The sequence below is a fragment of the Heptranchias perlo genome, chromosome 3 (genome assembly GCF_035084215.1).
Source record: "Heptranchias perlo isolate sHepPer1 chromosome 3, sHepPer1.hap1, whole genome shotgun sequence".
Taxonomy (NCBI): domain Eukaryota; kingdom Metazoa; phylum Chordata; class Chondrichthyes; order Hexanchiformes; family Hexanchidae; genus Heptranchias; species Heptranchias perlo.
This window is the reverse complement of record NC_090327.1, coordinates 118,404,673-118,426,566: the sequence shown is the minus strand read 5'-3', so window position 1 is coordinate 118,426,566 and position 21,894 is coordinate 118,404,673. Positions and strand designations below refer to the sequence as shown.

Sequence of the window (21,894 nt, the reverse complement as noted above, 5' to 3'; positions counted from 1 at the left end):
TACATAATACACGGTACCGTATGGGAAGATAATACATACAATACACTGCATCTTATGGGAATGTAATATAGGGATCAGTATCAGACCAGGGTGAGGAGGTGCTGAGTGGGGTAACGCAGGGGTCAATGTCAGACCATTGTGAGGAGGTGCTGAATGCAAGGAACAGTGTTATTTCCTATTTATATAAATGAGTTGGATGCAGAAAACAATAATAAGCTTGTGAAATTTGCAGACAACACCAAGATAGGGAGCGCAGCGGGGACAAAGGATGTGGAAGGGGCTTAGATCTGTTGTGCAACTGGACACATAAATGCAAATAAAGGGTTGCAGATTGGAAGAAAAATGAACAACAGATGTCGAGGGCGATGGGCCATTTTTTTGCAGCCAGGCAGAGCCTGTGCGATAGATGGAAGAGACGGGTCCGTCCGCCTGCCGTTGCAGGCTGCGGCCACCAGGTATCGCTGCTGAGCGGCAGCATCCTCCTGCGGCAAGGCCGGTCTGACGGGGCGGGGGGGCTTCTCTTGACTTCGTGCCGGTCAGTTGCTTATTGGGTCAAGCGTTCGGTTAGTCGATCGGTCGATTAGTCGGTGCCGTTCTGTAGTCCGATGGTTCGCTCTCCGGTGCAGGGTCGGCGGCCGCGCTCCCCGGCCTTTGGCGCCTCTTTGACTGGCTTTCGGCCCCTTGCCCGCTCTGCTCTAACCGGCGGCCTCCCAGGCCTGGTTCTCAGTTTACGGTTCCCCGTCAGGAAAAGGGGATCGGGCTGAGGGGGTACACGTCGGAGGGGTGGGGGATATCGGGGGGTGGGGGGGGGGAGGAAGAGGCATTGACGATGTCAAGAAGGGGAAGTGGGACATTTTAGGGAGTGAGAGGGAGGGGAATGTTGGGGGTAAGGGGCTGAAGGTGGGCTTTGGGGGGGGTGGGGGGGGGGGGCAGATGTTGAGATGGGGCGGAGGAGAATGTTGAAGGGTGAGGGTACCTCTGAGGAACTGCAGGGGGAGGAGGGTTTAAGTGAGGGAGGGGTAAGAAGGTGACGTTGGGGCAGAGGGGATTGGAGATATTGGGGCACAGGTGGCTAGGAGAGGGAGGGGGCACAGGTAGTTGTTGGGGAGACTGGGATGAGGGCGATGTTGGGGGAGAAGCTCGGGAGGAGGGTCAGAAGGGGGGGGATGGGGAATGGAGCGGAGAGATGGGGGTCAAGGAAAGGGATGCGCCAGAGAGGGGAGACAACATTGGAACAATGGGGAGGGGGAGGTTGGGTGAGAGTGAGGGGGCGGCAAGTGATGTGAGGTTCAAGAAGCAGATGTGGAGTAAGGGGTTTCATGCGCCAATACTGTTTATGTTGCTTTCTGGTACCACTAGAAAATATACCTAGTTCCCTCAATGGCTTTCTTACCTGTCACAGCATCCATCACCTCACTCCTTTCTCTTCCCGCTCCATTGGAACTCAGGAAGAAAAATAGAGGCAGGAGATGAGAAATGGAGATGAAGAAAGAAAGTCTAGCATTTCTATAGCGGCTTTCACGACCTCAGGAGTTCCCAAAGTGCTTTACAGCTAATGAAGTACTTTTTGAAGTGCAGCCAATGTTGTAATATAGGGAAATGCGGCAGCCAATTTGCACACGGCAAGGTCCCACAAACAGCAATGTGATAACGACCAGATAATCTTTTTTAGCGATGTTGGTTGAGGGATAAATATTTGCCCAGGACTGGGGAGAAGGAGGATAGAATAGAGAGCAGCAACAGATGAGACAGACACATACAGAGAAACAGCAACACAAAGATGACTGAGACAGGTTTAAATAAAATGTTTGGTCTGACCGTTTGAATTTCCTGTCATCCAGATATTCTGGAAGCTTTTTTTTGTCTTTTAGGATTTTGTTGGTTACCCCAGTTAGATCCATTTCTCACCTGTAGTTGGTGAAGGTTGTTTTGTATTTTAAAATCTTGTATTTAGGTCTTTACAAGCTGATGCAAAGCAAAATAAAAGAAAAAAAGCATTAGTAAGACAAAAAAAGACTACTGCAGAGAGAGAGAGAGAATACTGAAAGGGAAGAACTACAATGGAGAGAGAGGAAAAGAACTACAGGAGAGAAAAGAGGAATGAAGGGGGAGAGAGATTGGAGGGGTTAAAATTAGAATGTGGGGGCAAGATAATAAAGGAGTAGATGAAAGAAAGGAGTGAAACTAACAGCTTTGTGATGAAATAAAAGAGAAGTCAGACCAAAGTCATGTGATTGTGTTTGTAAAAATGGCAGCAGATTGGTGGGTTTCCTACATTTTTTCCACCGAACCCACTGACCGCTAAATATGCCCCAACAAAACCTCCTACGTCTTCTGGGCACTGAGTAAAGCAATAGGGAAGCATCGTGAGAAGTCGTCCAAACTGGGACAGCTGGTGTTAGAGGCTTAGTAGAATCCATCTGTCCCTCAGAATGGGCTGTGATTCTGAGGGAACTAAAAAAAATCAAATGGTGGATGACGCGAAGCAGGATATGGCTTTACTTGGGCAGAAGTGGACCGAAAACTGAACCAAGGTTGCATAGATGGAGGAGAGGGTTTCCAGGGGTGGAGGGCCAGTTAATCTAACTTCAGGAGAAACTTATTTACTCAAAGAGTGGTAAGAATGTGGAAAGTGCTACCACCAGGAGTAGTTGAGGCAAATAGCATAGATGCATTTAAGGGAAAGCTAGATAAACATATGAAGGAGAAAGGATATGCTGAGAGGGGTAGATGAAATAGGGAGGGGGGAGGCTCATGTGGAGCATAAACACCGGCAGATCAGTTGGGTCGAATGGCCTGTTTCTGTGCTGTAGACTCTGTAACTTGAAGGAGATGGAGGTTCTGGAAAACAAGCCGGACAACTTTCCAAATTGTTCAAAAAGAATAATCTCTGACTAATGATACTCCCGGAGAGAACGGAAGGGAAGAATGTGATCTGCTTTCTCCAGGACTGGGATTCTGGGTCTGCCAGAGTCTCCGAAGATGGGAATTGAACAAGTGCATCGATCCCTGCGGTTGTGTCCAAACCCTCAAGATTCACCATGCATAATAATTTTTAAAATGCTCAAAACTCAGGACAAGTTGTAGATCCTTAAAGCAGTGAGGAAGAAAGATGGGAAGCAGTCATTTAAAGATCTTCCCAGATATATCATGCGATTTACAAAAGTGCTGGGTTCAGTGTGATAGAATCAAGAGGATTCTTCAGGGTGGCTGCATTGGTTACAGGTTCCTCTGCTTTTGAACAGTGATGCAGGAGACTTCTTTATCATACATATGTGAATGGTGATAATAATGAAGAGTTAAAGATAAGGATGCTAAACTGGATTAAGGAAAATTTCAGCAAGATAAGGGATCTGGCATAAATTAATTGGGCAGAAAAGTTAGCAAATAAACAAGTCAGCAGTGGGAAATGAAAGAAAGAAAAGACTTGCATTCATATAGCGCCTTTCGTGACCTCAGGACATCTCAAAGTGCTTTACAACCAATGAAGCATGTTTGAAGTGTAATCACTGTTATAATGTAGGAAATGCGGCAGTCAATCTGTGCACAGCAAGCTCCCACAAACGGTAATGTGATAATGACCAGATAATCTGTTTTTTAGTGATGTTGGTTGAGGGATAAATATCGGCCAGGACACCGGGGAGAACTCACCTGCTCTTCTTCAAAATAGTGCTATGGGATCACATTTATTTAAATACAAGAACAGTAGCCATTTTTGTGGTTGTGTGTCTTTATTAATTTTATATTCATTCTCGAGATGTAGGCATCACTGGCAAGACCCATCCCTAGTAGCCCTTGAGAAGATGATGTTCTTGAGCTGCTGGTAGCAGTTTGATACAACTAAGTGACTTGCTCAGCCACTTCAGAGGGCAGTGAAGAGTCAAACCGCATTGGTGTGGAACTGGATATATTGGAAAGTTTTTCAGAGATCCCTGAATGTAAATGACTAAAATTAAGTGAATTATAATCCTATTAAATCTAAAAAATATATATATTTTGAAACACAAAATTGAAGAGCCCTGTTAATATGAGCATTACAGTGGCCTAGCTGCGGAATGAGGGATTGGAACTCCAGTTATACCACAGAACTGCAGCCAAGCAACATGTTGGAAAACAGTGCAGACCATTTAAGTAGGACTGGTTTTCTATTTATGTAGTCTCCGCTCATAGATAGGAACATAGGAACAGGAGTAGGCCATTCAGCCCCTCGTGCCTGCTCCGCCATTTGATAAGATCATGGCTGATCTGTGATCTAACTTCATTTACCTGCCTTTGGCCCATATCCCTTAATACCTTTGGTTGCCAAAAAGCTATCTATCTCAGATTTAAATTTAGTGATTGAGCTAGTATCAATTGCCGTTTGCGGAAGAGAGTTCCAAACTTCTACCACCCTTTGTGTGTAGAAACGTTTTCTAATCTCGCTCCTGAAAGGTCTGGCTCTAATTTTTAGACTGTGCCCCCTACTCCTAAAATCCCCAACCAGCGGAAATAGTTTCTCTCTATCCACCCTATCTGTTCCCCTTAATATCTTATAAACTTCGATCAGATCACCCCTTAACCTTCTAAACTCTAGAGAATACAACCCCAATTTGTGTAATCTCTCCTCGTATCTTAACCCTTGAAGTCCGGGTATCATTCTAGTAAACCTACGCTGCACTCCCTCCAAGGCCAATATGTCCTTCCGAAGGTGCGGTGCCCAGAACTGCTCACAGTACTCCAGGTGCGGTCTAACCAGGGTTTTGTATAGCTGCAGCATAACTTCTGCCCCCTTGTACTCTAGTCCTCTAGATATAAAGGCCAACATTCCATTTGCCTTCTTGATTATTTTCTGCACCTGTTCATGACACTTCAATGATCTATGTACCTGAACCCCTAAGTCCCTTTGGACATCCAGTTTTTAACTTTTTACCATTTAGAAAGTACCCTGTTCTATCCTTTTTTGATCCAAAGTGGATGACCTCACATTTGTCTACATTGAATTCCATTTGCCACAGTTTTGCCCATTCACCTAATCTATCAATATCGCTTTGTAATTTTATGTGATCTTTGATGTACGTGTACGTAAACTACTGTTCTTTTTTTTTTTGACAGGAATGACTCCATTAGTAAGGTATCCACCTCTCGAATTTTTCTTAACATGTCTGGTGATTTTCTTTTGCAATGGATGCTATGGGCTTGCTGACCACGATTCTGAATGCACAGCAATCGGTGAACATGGTCATTTAGACCACGCGCTTCTGCCAGATGCGACCACAGCAAATATGGACAGATATAAGGCAGTGTTTGAGCAGAAGTTCTATCTGCACAAACTTTTTGACCAGTATGGAGAAAACGGCACTCTGACAGTGGAGGGGTTAGAAAAGCTCCTGTGTAATATCGGAGTCGGTAGAGTCAGAACGATGAAAACGAAACACGAGCATTTTGACCATGTTTCTAAGAAGCGTACGATATCGGCGGAAGGAACTATTCATCACCCCTGTTGTCCTGAGTGCCGACATATTCGGTTGAGAATTGGCTTGCAAACCACTCCCAAGGTAACTCACAAAGAGACTGAAATTTCTCCAAAGCCCAACGATCTATCTGGTGGCGACATGCAACGTAGCCCAGGTACAACGCCACAGTTGGAAATCTCTGCTGGAGATAAATCTGGAAGCAAAAGACACGCAAGGCCAGTACGAAGTCCTTCGAGCGCAATTCCAACTACGGCAGATACATATCTGACAGACGGCCTTAAAGTTCAGCTTGCCACTACAGACAGTTACAGCACTAATACAGTTGGTCAGGCACTGGCTGAATATTCTACTCACAAGGATGTTAAAGAAGATCAGAGAGGAAATAATCCACTTGAAAATCATTCAGATAAAGACGTACAAGTAGAGGAGGTAAGATCACATTTCACTTGCTGCATACCTTGCAAGAGGATGTCATCGATCTATTGATGGTTTTCACTTCTTGGCTCTGTCGACTTATATCCTAAAGGGAGAGAATGTGCACTCTGTATCAGCCAGATTGAAATTCTCCATCTGTAGATTTCTTAGTAGCTTGGTTTGGAGATTCTTGAACATGGCGATGAGTTTCTGCACCTTGCTGACCAAAAATAAAATGATTGAGAAGCAGTAAAGGTATCCAGGACTCCCCCAAATTCACTGCAGATGGTTACTCCCTTCTGTCTCTTTCTATACTATGCCTGTGTCCTGAACTGTCCAGCACTGCTGGTCCATGAAGCCTGCCCCACACTCCTGATGGCTGGAGCATCATGACTAAATTGATGACAGCGACCATGTTCTGGAGTGTACAATGCAGAAACCCCTCATTCTCTCTGATGCTGCAGAGTGTGGCCAATCACAGAGATCCTCTGCACCTGAGACTTAATTTTCCTAAACTTGATGCCAATGGGCTGCCCCTGGATACAGTGAGGATCTGTGATGGTCCACATATTGTGCTCTACATACACTGCAAGAGTCCCCTGCGCTGCCACCCACTGTGTATAACTGTCTAACTTTAAAATAGTGTGAGCCAGAGCTCCCACAAATGTCAAACTCTCTCACAAATCAAAACTCTGCTTATTCACTTCACACAAGTATTGTTAGAGAGGAAAAAAACTCCTGACAACTGCATGAACTCTTGCTGATAAAAACCCTTCTGGCCTTTCTCATTCCACAGGCTTTTCTCAGCCTAGAGGGTTGCCAATGTAACATCTACATAAGAACATAAGAAATAGAAGCAGAAATAGGCCATATGGCCCGTCGAGCCTGCTCCGCCATTCAATCAGATCATGGTTGATCTGTGATCTCAACTCCACTTTCCCGCCCGGTCCCCATATCCCTTGATTCCCCTAGAGTCCAAAAATCTATCTATCTCAGTCTTGACTGTACTTAATAACTCAGCATCAACAGCCCTTGGGGTATAGAATTACAAAGGTTCACAACCCTCTGAGTGAAGAAATTCCTCCTCATCTCAGTGTTAAATGGCCGACCCCTTATCCTGCGACTATGCCCCCTAGTTCTGGACTCTGCAGCCGGGAAACAACCTCTAAGCATCTATCCTGTCAAGACCTCTCAGAATCTTTTATGTTTCAATGAGATCATCTCTCATTCTTCTAAACTCCAGAGAGTACAGGCCCGTTCTACCCAACTTCTCTTCATAGGACGACCCTCTCATCCCAGGAATTAATCTAGTGAACCTTCGTTGTATCGCCTCCAAGTATATCCTTCCTTAGATAAGGAGACCAAAACTGTATCCAGTACTCCAGGTGAGGTTTCACCAAAGCCTTGTACAATTGTAGTAAGACTTCCTTACTCTTGTACTCCAACCCCCTTGCAATAAAGGCCAACATGCCATTTGCTTTCCTAACTGCTTGCTGTACCTCCATGCTAACTTTTTGTGTTTCTTGTACGAGGACACCCAAGTCTCTCTGAACACCAACATTTACTAGTTTCTCACCATTTAAAAATATTCTGTTTTTCTATCCTTCCTACCAAAGTGAATAACTTCACAATTCCCCACATTATACTCTATCTGCCACCTTCTTGCCCACTCGCTTAACCTGTCTATATCCCTTTGCAGACTCTTTGTGCCCTTGTAGCTTACTTTCCCACCTAACTTTGTACCATCAGCAAACTTGGATACATTACACTCAGTCCCTTCATCTAAGTCATTATTATAGATTGTAAATAGCTGAGGTCCAAGCACCGATCCTTACGGCACCCCTCTAGTTACAGCCTGCCAACCTGAAAATGATCCGTTAATCCCTACTCTGTTGTCTGTCTGTTAACCAATTCTCTATCCATGCTAATATGTTACCCCCAACCCCATGAGCCCTAATCTTGCATAACAACCTTTTATGTGGCACCTTATCGAATGCCTTTTAAAAATCCAAATTCACTACATCCACTGGTTCCCCTTTATCTACCCTGCTAGTTACACCTTCAGAAAACTCTAATAGATTTGTCAAACATGATTTCCCTTTCATAAAACCATGTTGACTCTGCCTAATCATATGATTTTCTAAGTGCCCTGTTACCACTTCCTTAATAATGGATTCCTGCATTTTCCCGAGTATTGATGTCAGGCTAACTGGCCTGTAGTTCCCTGTTTTCTCTCTCCCTCCTTTCTTGAATTGCGGGGTTACATTTGCAACCTTCCAATCCACTGGGACTATTCTAGAATGTAGGGAATTTTGGAAGATCACAACCAATGCATCCACTATCTCTGCAGCCATCTCTTTTAGAACTCTCGGATGTAGGCCATCAGGTCCAGGGCATTTATCGTCTTTTAGTCCCATTAGTTTCTCAAGTATTTTATTCTCTACTGATATTAATTACTTTATGTTCCTCACTCTCATTTTCCCCTTGGTTCCCCACTATTTCTGGTATGCTTTTTGTATCTTCCATTGTGAAGACAGATACAAAATATTTGTTTAATGCATCTGCCATTTCCTGATTCCCCATTATCATTTCTCCTGTCTCAGCCTCTAAGGGACCAACGTTTACTTTCGCTACTCTCTTCCTTTTTACTTGTAGAAACTCTTACAATCCATTTTTAAATTTCTTGCTAGTTTACTTTCATATTCTATTTTCTCCCTTTTTGTCAAATTTTTAGTTGTCCTTTGTTGCTTGCTAAAACTCTCCCAATCTCCAGATTTATTACTCTTCTTGGCAACATTATAAGCCTCTTCTTTCAATCTAACACTATCCTTAATTTCTTTAGTTAGCCACGGATGGATCACTTTTCCCGTGGAGTTTTTATTTCTCAATGGAATATCTATTTGTTGAGAATATTGAAATATTTCTTTAAATATTTGCCATTTTTATCAACTGCCATACCCTTTAATTTAATTTTCCAATCTATATTAGCCAACGCGCCCCTCATACCTATGTAATTGGTCTTATTTAAGTTTAAGAATCTAGTTTCTGACTTAAGTACGTCACTCTCAAACTCAATGTGAAATTCTATCATATTATGATCACTTTTCCCCAGAGGATCCTTTACTGTGAGATTACTAATTAACCATGTCTCATTACACAATACATCTAAAATAGCCTGTTCCCTGGTTGGTTCCATGACGTATTGTTCTAAGAAACCATCTCAAATGCATTCCATGAACTTGTCTTCCAGACTACCTTTGCCAATTTGATTTGCCCAGTCTATATGTAGATTAAAGACCTCCTCGATTACTGCATTACCTTTGTTACAAGCTCCTATTGTTTCATGATTAATACTTGTCCAATGGTATAGCTACTATTAGGGTGCCAATAAACTACTCCCACCTCTGTTCAAGGGAAAGGGATAAACCAGGTAACTATAGACCAGGCATCCTCACGTCAGTAGTCAGCAAGCTTCTAGAGACCATAATATAGGTTAAAATGAGTACTTGCCTAAATAAGGACATCCAGCACAGATTTAATAGCGTCCTTTGAGGAAATCACGGAATGTATTGTTAAAGAAAATCCAATGGATGTTGTGTATATGGATCATCAAAAAGTGTTTGATAAGGTGCCATATAGGAGACTTGTGGATAAATATTAAGATGCACAGTATTAAAGGGAATGTGGCAGCATGGATAAGAAGTTGGCTAAAGGACAGAAAACAGAATAGTGGTTAATGAATGCTTCTTGGATTGGAGGGATGCAAACAATGGGACAGTGTTGGGAACATTACTGTTCTCAACATGTAAATTATCACAATTTGCAGACAACAAAAAAATAGGACGTGTGGTTAACTGTGAAAGAGGGGTATCAGTGACCTCAGGAGGATTTGGATGGGTTAGTAAATTGAACAAAGAGATGTCTGGTTCAATTTAGTAGAGATTTGTGACGTGATGCGATTTGGGAAGAAGAATAAAGATTGAAATATATACTAAATGGTAAAATTTATGTGGAGTATAAACGCCGGCATAGACCAGTTGGGCCAAATGACCTGTTCCTGTGCTGTAGACTCAGTGTAATTCTGTGTAACTTGGGGATTCAGATACACAAATCTTTAAAAGTGGGAGGAAAAAGTTGGTTTTATAAATAGGGGCAACAAGTATAAAAATAGAGATAATATTAAAACCTGTGTAAATCATTTGTTAGGCTGTAGTTAGAATATTGTGTCCGGTTTTGGATGCCCTACTTTAGGAAGGATGTCATGCAGAAGGTGCAAAAGAGATTTACTAAGAGGACACCAGGAATGAGAGGATTTAGTTATGAGGAGAGACTAGAGATACTGGGATGCTTTTCATTGGAACAGAGATGATTAAGAGGATATGACAAGTGCTCAAAATAATGAGTTTTTAATAAGGTGAATTGGGAAACACTATTACCACTGGTCAGAGAGTCGGTAACTAGAGGTTATAGATTTAAGATCAGCAAAAGAAGAAATGGAGAGCCTAGGGAAAAATATTATGCAGAGGGTTGTTACGACATGGAACGCCCTACCAGAACCAGTGCTGGAAGCAGAATTCTGGGGAATTAAGAGGGAAGTGTTTAATTCCAGGTCTTCAAGATTATGAAGGGTTGTGATGAGGTAAATAGTGATAGATTGTTCTCACTGGTCGGCCAGGCACAGATTTAATGTCTTTACACAGAGGGTGGATAGATTGTGGAATTCACTGCCACAAACTATTGTTGAAGCAGTCTGTAAATTGTTTTAAAAGGGAATTGGATAGTTTCTTGCAAAAGAGGAAAATAAGGAGTATGGAAATCGAGCAGGAGAGTGGGAGACTGAGTGCCTCATGGAGGAAAAAGACAGGTGTAGACTTGATGGGCCGAATGGCCTGTTTCTTTGCAGTGACATTCTCTGAACACAGCCTTTATTGTCTAGCTCTATTTTAGCGATATTGATAGTCCTTGTTCCTCCTAAGCTGCAAATGTGGTATTCTTCATAGTTTTCTTCCAACTTGCATCTACACTGTGTTGAAATTGAGAATGGTTGCATGTATCCTTGCTCTGATTCTCCAAGGGTGTAATTCCTTACCTTCCCTGGATATCCTTTCATACTACTATCTCCAGATTTTCACATTCGGCACCTTCCTGTTGCTGCTTCTCGGTTTGCCTGGTTTTCTGTCCTGCCCTTTTTCAGTGTTGGTGATGTCTTGAATTGTGCACCTAGGTTTCTCAAAAAAATAATAACAACCAGGTCGCCGAAAAGGAGGTTGTGTGGGATTGAGCCATTTCACGTTGGGCAGGAACCATACTGATTCTGTCTTGCTTTCCCCACTGTCTTTCAACTTCTTGCTGTCTAATTAAGAGACTCCAGCCCTGATTTTAACCTAACCTGCCCGGCAGGAACAAGGCAGGCTTGAGTCGGACGCCCGGTTTACACCCCGGCCCATTTTACTCTCCGTGGTAAAATGGGCGTCCCACCCGAACCCATCCCGTTCCCATTGGGCAGGTTGGGTTAATATTGGGGCTTTACAATCAGAACATATAGTTTTTGCACAGTATGGGTTGCATGGCCTTGAGCAGTTTACAGTGGGAGGGAAGGGTCTTTCGGGTGGGAGGAAAAGCAGGATGATTGTGTTGGTCAAGTGGGGTTTTTGATTTGTGTACTGTTGTGTCCCCTGCAGTGCCTGAATGCAGACAAGTTGCTATCGTCCCATGGAATACACCCACAGACAACTCTCAGTGCTGAGCAGTTTGGCTACCTTTGCCCTGCGCTCCTGGATCAGATCGACAGCAAGGCTTGTATCACGCATGAAACTGGAGAGAAACGTTCAGTTTATTCCACTGGGGCAGGCGAGTAATTTTGTTTAATTTGGATTGAGTGCCCCATACTGCATAATTACACGTCTAATATATGAAATCTACGCATCTTTTTTATTGGCTTTCTTCTGATTTCCAACTTTGGGTGTCAAAAGCATAATCTTTCACACCCTTGATTACAAAAGACAAGGGCCCAGCCCTTTCATCTGTTTGTTAGATGACCCGTTTTATCACCAGGGTTCATATTCCAGCGACACTTCAGTCTGGACGGACACAGATCAGGAAGCTGTCATTGTCGGATTCCAAGTAGATGACAACAGCTGTTGGGAAAATACTCCCTTTTTTTCTCTCTGACCATGGTGCCAGCTATCCTCAAGAACACCCAGATACTCCTTATCTCTTCAGACACCATGGCCTATTCATTCAAAGGCCTGATGCCCTGAACTTTTTGAGCTGCAGCTACTGACAGGGCTTTCTTTGTCCCCTTGTTCTGAGAGTGTTGACCAAACATTTCCCCACAGTTCTGGGATTTCGGAGAAGTCAGCTGTGTGGTTCAGATACACCATTTCTCTCGGCACTTTCGCTACAGGTGTGATAAGTAACTATATTTTTTTTTAAATGACAAATCACCTTTCGTTTTGGGTGTTGCTGCTCCAGGCAGATATTTAATCCTTTACCTTTCAGCTTGATTTTAAGAACTCTTGAAATAAAATACTCAATAAAACAGGCGGGATTATCTTCCCAAGGCTCTGGATAGAGGAGAAAATTTAGGCCAATTGTTTTTAACAAAATTCAGCACATTTGATCAAATTAAATCCTAAATTGTAACGTAAAAGTACCAACAAATTAGGGGTGTCAAGAATTGCCCTTTCTGCATTGAAGGTAACATTAATGCCACAAATCAATTGTCAAGAGAAGCTATTTCATCTGTAAGGAGTGTACCACGTAAGTATCAAACCGTTATTTTCTAAAATCAACATATATTTACAACAAAAACTGCCGCCTGCTCCTCAATATCTAAACATGGAGCAGTGGGTTGAAAGAGAACATCTTGGCTTATGTACCACTTTATCCACTGCTTCTAAAGATGCAATCTTGATGTGGAGAGAAGGGGAAAATAGGAAATTTTCCAGTAAATCTATTGTTAAACCTAATTGAAACAGTTTAAAGTACATTTTGGAAAATGTAGTACAATGTTCTATTCTGTCCCTTTTTGTTTACAACAGTTTGGATCGGAGGCTTTGTCTCCGTTACAGTCATCAGTCTGCTGTCCCTGTTGGGTATAACCTTTATGCCCTTAATGAATAAGTCATTCTTCAAGTTTCTTTTGACATTCTTGGTCGCTTTAGCCGTTGGAACGCTTAGTGGGGACGCGTTTTTGCATCTCTTGCCGCATGTAAGTACCATCTATATATGAAAAACTTTTTTTCAAGTGCGTTGTCTTTTAGAGCTCTGGTTAGTCTATGTGTACTACATGGATGAGGCGCTCTCTTAATTTCCTGATCTGATTGGTCCGTTGGAAGCATGTGACCCACTCTTCCAATTAGCTGCTTGCAATGTTCCCAAGAAAATCTGTTGCTTTATAGTCACCTGTTTGCTTGATGGCAACCATATGACCTATGACCTATTCTCTGTCAATATTTGTTGCGATTTTGCCTGAAGTTAGGGCCATGCAATGTCCTTTTAATGGCTTCTAGGACCCACTAAGACCTCTGCTTCTGAATCCATCAACTGTTCACTTCAAACCCCGACACTTCCAGTTCCTCCAAAGTAATTACCACGGCCTTGGTGCAATCTAACTTGCCGGGGTTATGTGAAGGGGATGCACCAATTGGAATCCAGGCCACATTGCAAGCTGGTGCGACCTGTGGCCTTGAAGAAAAAGTGAGGACAGCTGCTGATGTTAGGCAAATTGGGTCAGGTTAAGATGTGAGGTGGCCTCTGGCTTTGTTTCCGGGGGACAAGGCGATGGTTAGTATGACACTGATACTTGGCACATGCACTTTGATACTGGGATCATGAGTAATGCCAGTGGAGATGCTATTATCCTTTAAAATCATTTTGAAAACAGAATACATAATAAATTTCAAGTCTGCACTTGATATGATCTCTGATTCAGCATCACCAGTCACTCCTACAAGTGGACCATATGTCCCCTACAATCTGGACTGTACCTTTCCTGCCCAATATCTAGTTAAATGAAAGCGAGACCCAGGGATTGAAACAATAAGACGCCACATTTTGTGTACCCATAACAAACAGCATTTGTTTGTTTACAACGCTCTTGCTCCAATTGCCTTCCATTCCTGACCTGTTCGACAACAGCAGATGCTCACTGTTAGTTTCTTTCCCCTCCTGTTTCACCCCTATCTATAGGATTTCCACCTCATCTGTAGCCAAACGAGATAGGTCCATCTCTGTTATAATCAAGTTCTCTTCCGCAAAAGGTGACAGCCCTCCGAGGTTGCCGTTACTTTGTACAGGGAGGAGTCTGTGTCCCTATAGGTTTACCCAATCCCTGTCATTGTTGAACCAGGCCTCCACGATGCCTATGATATCCTTCCCCAGAAAGAGCATCTAGTCTCCCATTATATCCCTTAGACTCCCAGCATATATAGAACTTTGAGGCTTCTATTTCCCATCTCTTTCAGCTCTGCTCTGCATCATAACGTCTAGCCTCTATATATTTTTTACCTTGGTCAATCTTTATTTTCCTTCTATCCAGGTCTGCTCTGTTTGCCTCTGCCCACTGCCTTATTTACCCTCTCTGCAAGGATATTGGCACCAGTCAGATTCCAGTCAAGTCTGTACCATCTGTGGAGCTTTCCTGCCTGGAATTTGTTCCATTGCCCTAGGAATCTGAAACCTTCCCTTCTTCACGTAGCCCCATCAGGCTAAATGTTGATGTCTGTAATCTGCTTGTCCCTAACTGGCTCACTATGTGGTACCTGGAAGGTAACAAACCATTTGCGACTATCTATCCATCTAATGATAGAATTCCCTATAAGTCTGGTGCAGTACTAACCTAACAGCACTGTGGAAGCACTTTTACCACACGGACCGCAGCGGTTCAAGAAGAAGGCCAACCACCACCTTCTCGAGGGCAACTAGGGATGGACAATAAATGCCGGCCTTGCCAGCGACGCCCACATCCTGAGAATGAATTTTTTTTAATGGAATAAAAGAGGGGGCAGGTTGAACATAATGGTCTTTTCATGCTCCAAATTAAAAGTAATAAATAAAATGTTTATGTTCTTAATTTACAGTCACAAGGCGTTCACCATCACGGTGCTGAGCAGCGAGATCATGCTAGGGAAGATCAGGATCACTTGGATTCTGTGTGGAAAGGCCTTACAGCTCTTGGTGGACTATACTTCATGTTTCTTATCGAACATCTTATAACATTAATTAAACTGTACAAAGACAAAAAGAAGGTAAGAACTGGTATTGCCTTTTTTTTCTAACATTAATAAGGAAGCTTTTTACGATGATAAATGGCAGTTCAGAGTTTTAATTGATAAATAAAAGTTCATTGCATTGATAATTCTTTTGAGTGTTCAGCATGCTGATCCCGCCTCCTTAATTTGAATTTCTGAGGAAGAAAGTGAAATTTTGTGTGGTGGCCTTAATTGTAATTTGCTTCTCACTGACGGTTAGTTGAAAAAAGAATCTGAACTGGTACCAATCAAGGAGAAGTCTTTGCTTTGTGGTAGAATACAGTTTATATCGTCTCCGCAGAGATTTATAAAGCTGGTGGAGCGTGCTACACAGATAGGAGGCTTTAATAGTTCACTGAGAAAAAGTGGACTCCGCACTGTGGTTCCTAACTAATGGAAGAGATGCAAGTGCAGACAGTCTGTCCATTGTGTTGGGCAGGTCCTAACTCAAGTTTCACACATGATTCTTGAGCTATTTACTAGGGAAGAGTAGCTGAAGTGGTTTCCCATTGCCTTCCTTGTGGTTTTTATCTTCGGAGTACGGAGATGAGTACCCTACTGGATGTTGGCCCAGCATTTAGAGACCGTATTCCAGTCTCCGCTCGCCGGGACTATCTGGAGTGGGGCTCAAACCCTTCTCCTTCTGACCTAGAGGCTCGCTCCAACACGCAGACAGTATTCATACAGTGTTCCTCAAGCTGCTCTAAGCAAGAGGGGATGAAGAGATTAGCAACGGTTTTGGAGATCACTGCTAGAAACCGACAATTTACCTGGGTGCTGCCCTTACTGAGGCTGATGAATAAGGTTCTGTTTGAGGCATCAGTGCTTTAAAGGGGCAACGCCAGTAACATTTCTCGTTGGATTTGGCCCACTCAAATAGTTTTTTTTTGAACTAAACAAAGTGACTAAAATATCAAAACTAAATCAGTATGGTCAAGTCTGAGGTAATCAAATCAAAAGTTCCATGCGGTGCCTATTGGTCACAGAAAACACCCAGTGTACCAGCACCTAGCACATGTTGGAGTTTAAAGGTCACCTAGGTTAAAAACTTTGCCTTGATACATGGACAAGCAACTGAAGGAAATCTTCCACGTCCTGGACCTGCGGAGGGCAGATAATATAACATGAACAGGACTATTTTAAAGTAGGCTGGTTAGATTGAGAAGAGTCCCAACACCATTGGGATTGAACAACTGCCACTGCTTAAAGGGGCAACTCTGTTAAAATTCTAGCACGGTATGGCTCAGCCAACCTGGATTTAAACAAAACAAGTCAACAGAAGTAACCTAACAATCAAATCAAATAATATGAAAGGGTCCCATTGTGGCTAAGCCAGTGGGAATTGTGGGATTGGGCTAAGCCCAGCCCTATCAAATGCAAGGGCCTTCCTTTAAAAGGGCGACACTATTAAAAGTACAGAAGAGAAATGATCCACTCAAGCTAGGTTTAAAATAACTAACTAACTTAACAAGAATGACAAAAATGAAATCAAAGGGAACCTAAACAAAAATTCAACTGGTGGTAGAAGTCATTGAGTGAACTGGTAGACACCGTGCGTTGATGTCCAAGGATCACCCAGGTGTAAATAGTGGACAAGCAGTCAGGGGAATCTTCCCAGCGATCTTGCAAAGCCTGGACCTGCGAAAAGCAGATAACATAACATGAACAAATCCTATTTTAAATTGGGCCTGTGGGATTGGGCATAATAGGATACAAGTGTCTCCTTGATGTTAGAAGGTATCTCATCTGTACAATACCTAAGGATCTTAAACTCCTCTGAAAGTAAAAAAACTCATGGTGGTAGTGCTGTTCATATTACATTGGCATTTTGTCTGGGAGACTAGTTGGTGACCAAAGATTTCAAGCATATCAGGTTAAGAAAGCTCCATTGGAAGATCAAATAAAGTTCAGATTATAGGCAGTGAGCTGTCCATTCACAGTTTGCCCTGCTAATTCATTGCCTGTAATAGTAGCCTTCCTTAGACTGCTTATTCATTTGAACATGGGAGGTTAAATTGCTTTTAAAGAACGAGAAAGTCTCCCAAGTATTTATAATTCTAAATGTTGTAAGTGTTCATTTTAGAGCGCTTACAGATTTTTATTATGTATGTCTGTGCTGTACAGTAAATCAGATTTTGTGCTTTGAATTATATTTGGTGTAAATCTCATCTAGCTGATATTAAGACAGCTTCTTAGTAACTACGTACTGAAGTATTAGACTTTCCCACTTTTGTTTAGCTGCCCATAGGTTTTTTTTTGTTTTTTGTTTTTTCTTCCCTCTTCCCTCAAGTTTACACAGCAATATTTCCTGACTTTGGGAATTCCAGTGTCAGTATGCAATGTTTAAAATGCATTTTCTTCTAACAGCAAAAGAAATGTAGCCAAGAAGAGCATGAGGTAGATATTGATAAAAATTTGGAAATCCAGGAATCGCCACAGCTATCTAAAGATGAAAACCTAGACCTAAAACAATTTGCTGGTAAGTCATCTACTGGAAAACTGATAAATTAAACATATCTTGTACTTTTTTCTTCAGAAGCTGGAATCGGTATTGTCCTGGACCATGAAGCTTGGTAGATTATAAATTTTAGCATGCATGTGTTTTTGTCAACAGTTTTCTAACTAAAACCGTTGTTGGGACGTAGTAGCTAAAATGCTCATGCAATTTTTCCTGGGCATAAACGTTTTTACACAAGAGTGCATCGACTGAAACTGGAAGATAGGATGTGACTTTAGTTAGGAGTCACACAGAAGGTGAAGGGGGGGGAATAAAATGAAAGCAGGTGTGGATGAAGCAAATGGTGGCAGATGGAGAAATAGGAGACGATAGCTGTAATGAGGGGAGGATAATTCAGTCAGCACTTAAAGTAAAATTCAATGAATAAGACCCAGGGTTTAATCATAAGGGTAATTTTGACTCTGGGTGATCGTGTAAAACGGATGATATCGATTCAGCTGCCCGTTATGCATTTCTCCCGATTTTCATTGAAATCAGCTATTTTTCTAGGTTGGCTTGCACATAATTCCTTCTATTTTGGTCATTAAAAAAAAATCTATTACATTACATTTTTCTTTTTTTTTTAAATGGATGCCTACAATGGTATTCAGAGTTATAATGAAATCTTTCTTGATGTTCCTTTTTGCTGTTTCATTTTACCTAAGTGTTTAATATGCCTTTTTGAAATGTTGATACTTGCTTTTTTAATTAACAGATCCAGATGACTCTCTGGTTGAATCTAAGGATCAGTCAAATCTTCACTCCCTTGATCACAGTCAAAACTCGCTGACTCCAGAACAAGAAGTTATGATCGCCCATGCTCACCCTGAAGGGAATTACAATACGTATGTGCCCAGGGGATGTGAGAACAAATGCCACTCTCACTTCCATGACACCATAGGCAATGCCGACGACTCCCATCACCACCACCATGACTATCATCACATCCTGCATCACCATCACCACCAGAACCACCACCCCCACAGCCACGGCCACTACTACTTCCAGGAGGAGCTGAAGGACGCAGGAATAGCTACCCTGGCTTGGATGGTGATTATGGGCGATGGGCTCCATAACTTCAGTGATGGTTTAGCGATTGGTGAGACCGTTTACACTTGATTTTTAAAAACACTATTCCATCACTTCCAATGCAGTGACTATAAGCACCATGTAGCGCAATAGAAATGTAGTAGATGCTGTCAAGTCGAACGTTTAAATGGTTGTGAGAGGCGCTCTTGGGCAGAAAGTTTCATTCAGCTGGGGCAGGGTTTACTTTTTGCAAAGCTAATTTTTGCGAATACAGAAGATAAATACATTTTTCTCCATGTTATGAATAACAATGTAGAATTCAGGGTACAATTTTTGAAGTCCACAAGCGGTACAGTATATGAAAATTGGCATTAATAATGAATTGAAACCTAGAAGTTCAGATCTTAAAATTGCTTCTCCGCACCACCCTCCCCCCCCCCCCCCCCCCCGTATAAATTTCAACATACAAACTATGTCCCATGTCCCACAAGCTCTTCTCCCCTCCCCTACCCCCCACCCCCACGATACAGCACACTGCTGTGCAGGGAGTGGGAACTGGATGCAGTATTCATTCAGGAGCTGTGATGGACACAATTCCGAACTGGTCAATACTTTTCCCAGCCGTTGCAACTTGACTCCATTTTGAATGCATCTGATCTTGTGGAGAGAAACTGACTTGATTTAAAAGATGCTGTCCAATTGCATGAAAGTAGGATTTTAAAATTTCTTTCAGGTGATGAGAATAATTATTTTTAATTTCAGTCTAATGTACTTTGATATAATGCTACATTATTTTATATTCAATTACATGTCTTTGAAAGGGAAAGTAAGCTGTGAGGAGGACACAAAGAGTCCTATGAGGGGCGGTTGAGTAGAATGGGCCTATACTGTCTGGAGTTTAGAAGAATGAGAGGTGATCTCATTGAAACATATAAGATTCTGAGGGGGCTTGACAGGGTAGATACAGAGAGGTTGTTTCCCCTGGCTGGAGAGTCTAGAACTAAGGGGCCTAGTCGCAGGATATGGGGTCGGCTATTTAAGACTGAGATGAGGAGAAATTTCTTCACTCAGAGGGTTGTGAATCTTTGGAATTCTCTACCCCAGAGGGCTGTGGATGCTGAGTTGTTCAGTATATTCAAGATGTGGAGATGCCGGTGATGGACTGAGGTTGACAATTGTAAACAATTTTACAACACCAAGTTATAGTCCAACAAATTTATTTTAAATTTCACAAGCTTTCGGAGGCTTCCTCCTTCCTCAGGTGAATGTTGTGGGAAAAAAAACATTCGCAGCACACTGCTGTGCAGGGAGTGGGAACTGGATGCAGTATTCATTCAGGAGCTGTGATGGACACAATTTTCATTGTTTACAGTATATTCAAGGCTGAGATAGTAGATTTTTGGACTCTAGGGGAATCAAGGGATATGGGGATCGGGCAGGAAAGTGGAGTTGAGGTTGAAGATCAGCCATGATCTGATTGAATGGCGGAGCAGGCTCGAGGGGCCACTTGGCCAACTCCTGCTCCTATTTCGTAAGGTCTTAAATTTAATTTTGTTTTTTTACCGCAGCATAGTCATACTGTATTTAAATCTTGTATTTAGGAGCTGCCTTTACCGGAGGTTTGTCCAGTGGATTAAGTACATCTGTTGCTGTATTCTGTCATGAATTGCCACATGAACTGGGTAAGTGTAAAAAAAAAACTAGATAAAAGCAAAATTTGGCTGTAGTTCCAGTAAGAGTTAGTAGGAAGGGAAGCTAACGTGGAAGAAATGGTGAATTTTTGAATTCTCTACCATCTGCAGGCACATTCATAGAACCCCAGAGGCTTACAGCACAGAAAGAGGCCATTCAGCCCATTGTCTTTGTACCAGTTTTTTTGCTAGAGCACTCCCTAGATAATCTTATTGCCCTGACCTCTTCCCATAATCTTGTACCTTACTTTGTTTATCTAATCTTCATGACCATGGGATGTTCCAAAGTGCTTTACAACCAATGCAAGTTGGCTGCATGAAGACAATAAGGTTGCATACTAGGGTCACATAGTAACACAGTCTGGAGATGGAGCTTATAAATGTAAGACAGTAATAACTAGAAAACAGAGGTTTGAAAATTGATTTCTAAAATACTTCACAATATCTCTATATGCAGGTGATTTTGCTGTGCTGTTGAAGGCTGGTATGACAGTAAAACAGGCTGTTCTGTACAACGTCCTATCTGCGTTGTTGGGATACCTGGGAATGATAATTGGCATAGCCATTGGCCATTATGCTGAAAATGTCTCCACGTGGATATTTGCTGCTACTGCTGGTTTGTTCTTGTACATGGCCCTGGTTGATATGGTATGTATATATACCACACTTTCTTTTAATAACTTCTGTGTGTTTACTGCTACAACAACTTGCATTTATATAGTGACTTTAACGTAGAAAAACATCCCAAGGTGCTTTGCTTGGATTATTCTCTGTTCAAGTAAAACACAAAACCAAGTATGCAGTGACATCTAACTGATCTGTTCTACAACCTACGACAGGACATACTGACAATAATCCATTCACTGTACCAAAGTTTTTCTACGGTTTCCAGTATAAGTTTTGTAGAGCATTGTTAGTACGATGTATTTATAGAGTGTTGTTACACAATGTATTTATAGAACATTGTTATTGGATATACTTGTAGAGCATTGCTACAGTCTGTTCTATATAAATGCTAGTCTTTCTTTGCTTCAGTAATTCCACCACTTCCCATCACCTCAGGCACTACCGCCCCTGTTGATAAACGGTCCAATATCCCTCTGCATCCTCTCATTGCTTCTGAGGTACCTAAAGAATGTTTTATTGTCCCGTAATGTTTTCCATTATATACAGTGAAATAGCCTGACGTCACATTTTAAAATGTTCGAAGTACGTACTGTATCAGAGTGTGAAGATGGTGATGTCCGATGGATTGTCACTGGATTCCTTTTTGTCCCTGCCGGTATCGGGGTTTGAATCCCCCTGCTGCTGCTGTCCGTACACACAATGACCATTTTGAAAATAAGGACACCTGCAAAAAAAAAAGGACTGCTGATGCCAGTCCCTGAGGTGTCTGTAATTTACAGGTTTCACTGTACCTCATATTCTCCTCTTATGTGTTATCCATTACTTGGCCTTTCTCTGTTTGTTTGATTCTATAATTCTCCCTATCTTGTTCCTTCCTTGCATTTTTCAAAATTTTATAGGCCCTTTCTTTCTCCCTAATGCCTTCCATG

General features: G+C 42.2%; 1 protein-coding gene across 1 annotated transcript in view; it reads left to right on the top strand.

Moving 5' to 3' along the window:
* The first annotated feature begins 461 nt into the window (after positions 1-461).
* Positions 462-21,894, top strand: part of LOC137319801 (zinc transporter ZIP6-like) — a 28,681-nt gene continuing 7,248 nt past the window's right edge. Inside the window, exons 1-9 of the mRNA XM_067981736.1 lie at positions 462-535; positions 5,092-5,882; positions 11,549-11,717; positions 12,911-13,080; positions 14,951-15,118; positions 17,489-17,600; positions 18,334-18,717; positions 20,249-20,329; positions 20,796-20,986. Coding sequence (XP_067837837.1) covers positions 5,094-5,882; positions 11,549-11,717; positions 12,911-13,080; positions 14,951-15,118; positions 17,489-17,600; positions 18,334-18,717; positions 20,249-20,329; positions 20,796-20,986 — 2,064 coding nt within the window. The 5' untranslated portion in view covers positions 462-535; positions 5,092-5,093. The remainder of the gene's footprint in view (positions 536-5,091; positions 5,883-11,548; positions 11,718-12,910; positions 13,081-14,950; positions 15,119-17,488; positions 17,601-18,333; positions 18,718-20,248; positions 20,330-20,795; positions 20,987-21,894) is intronic.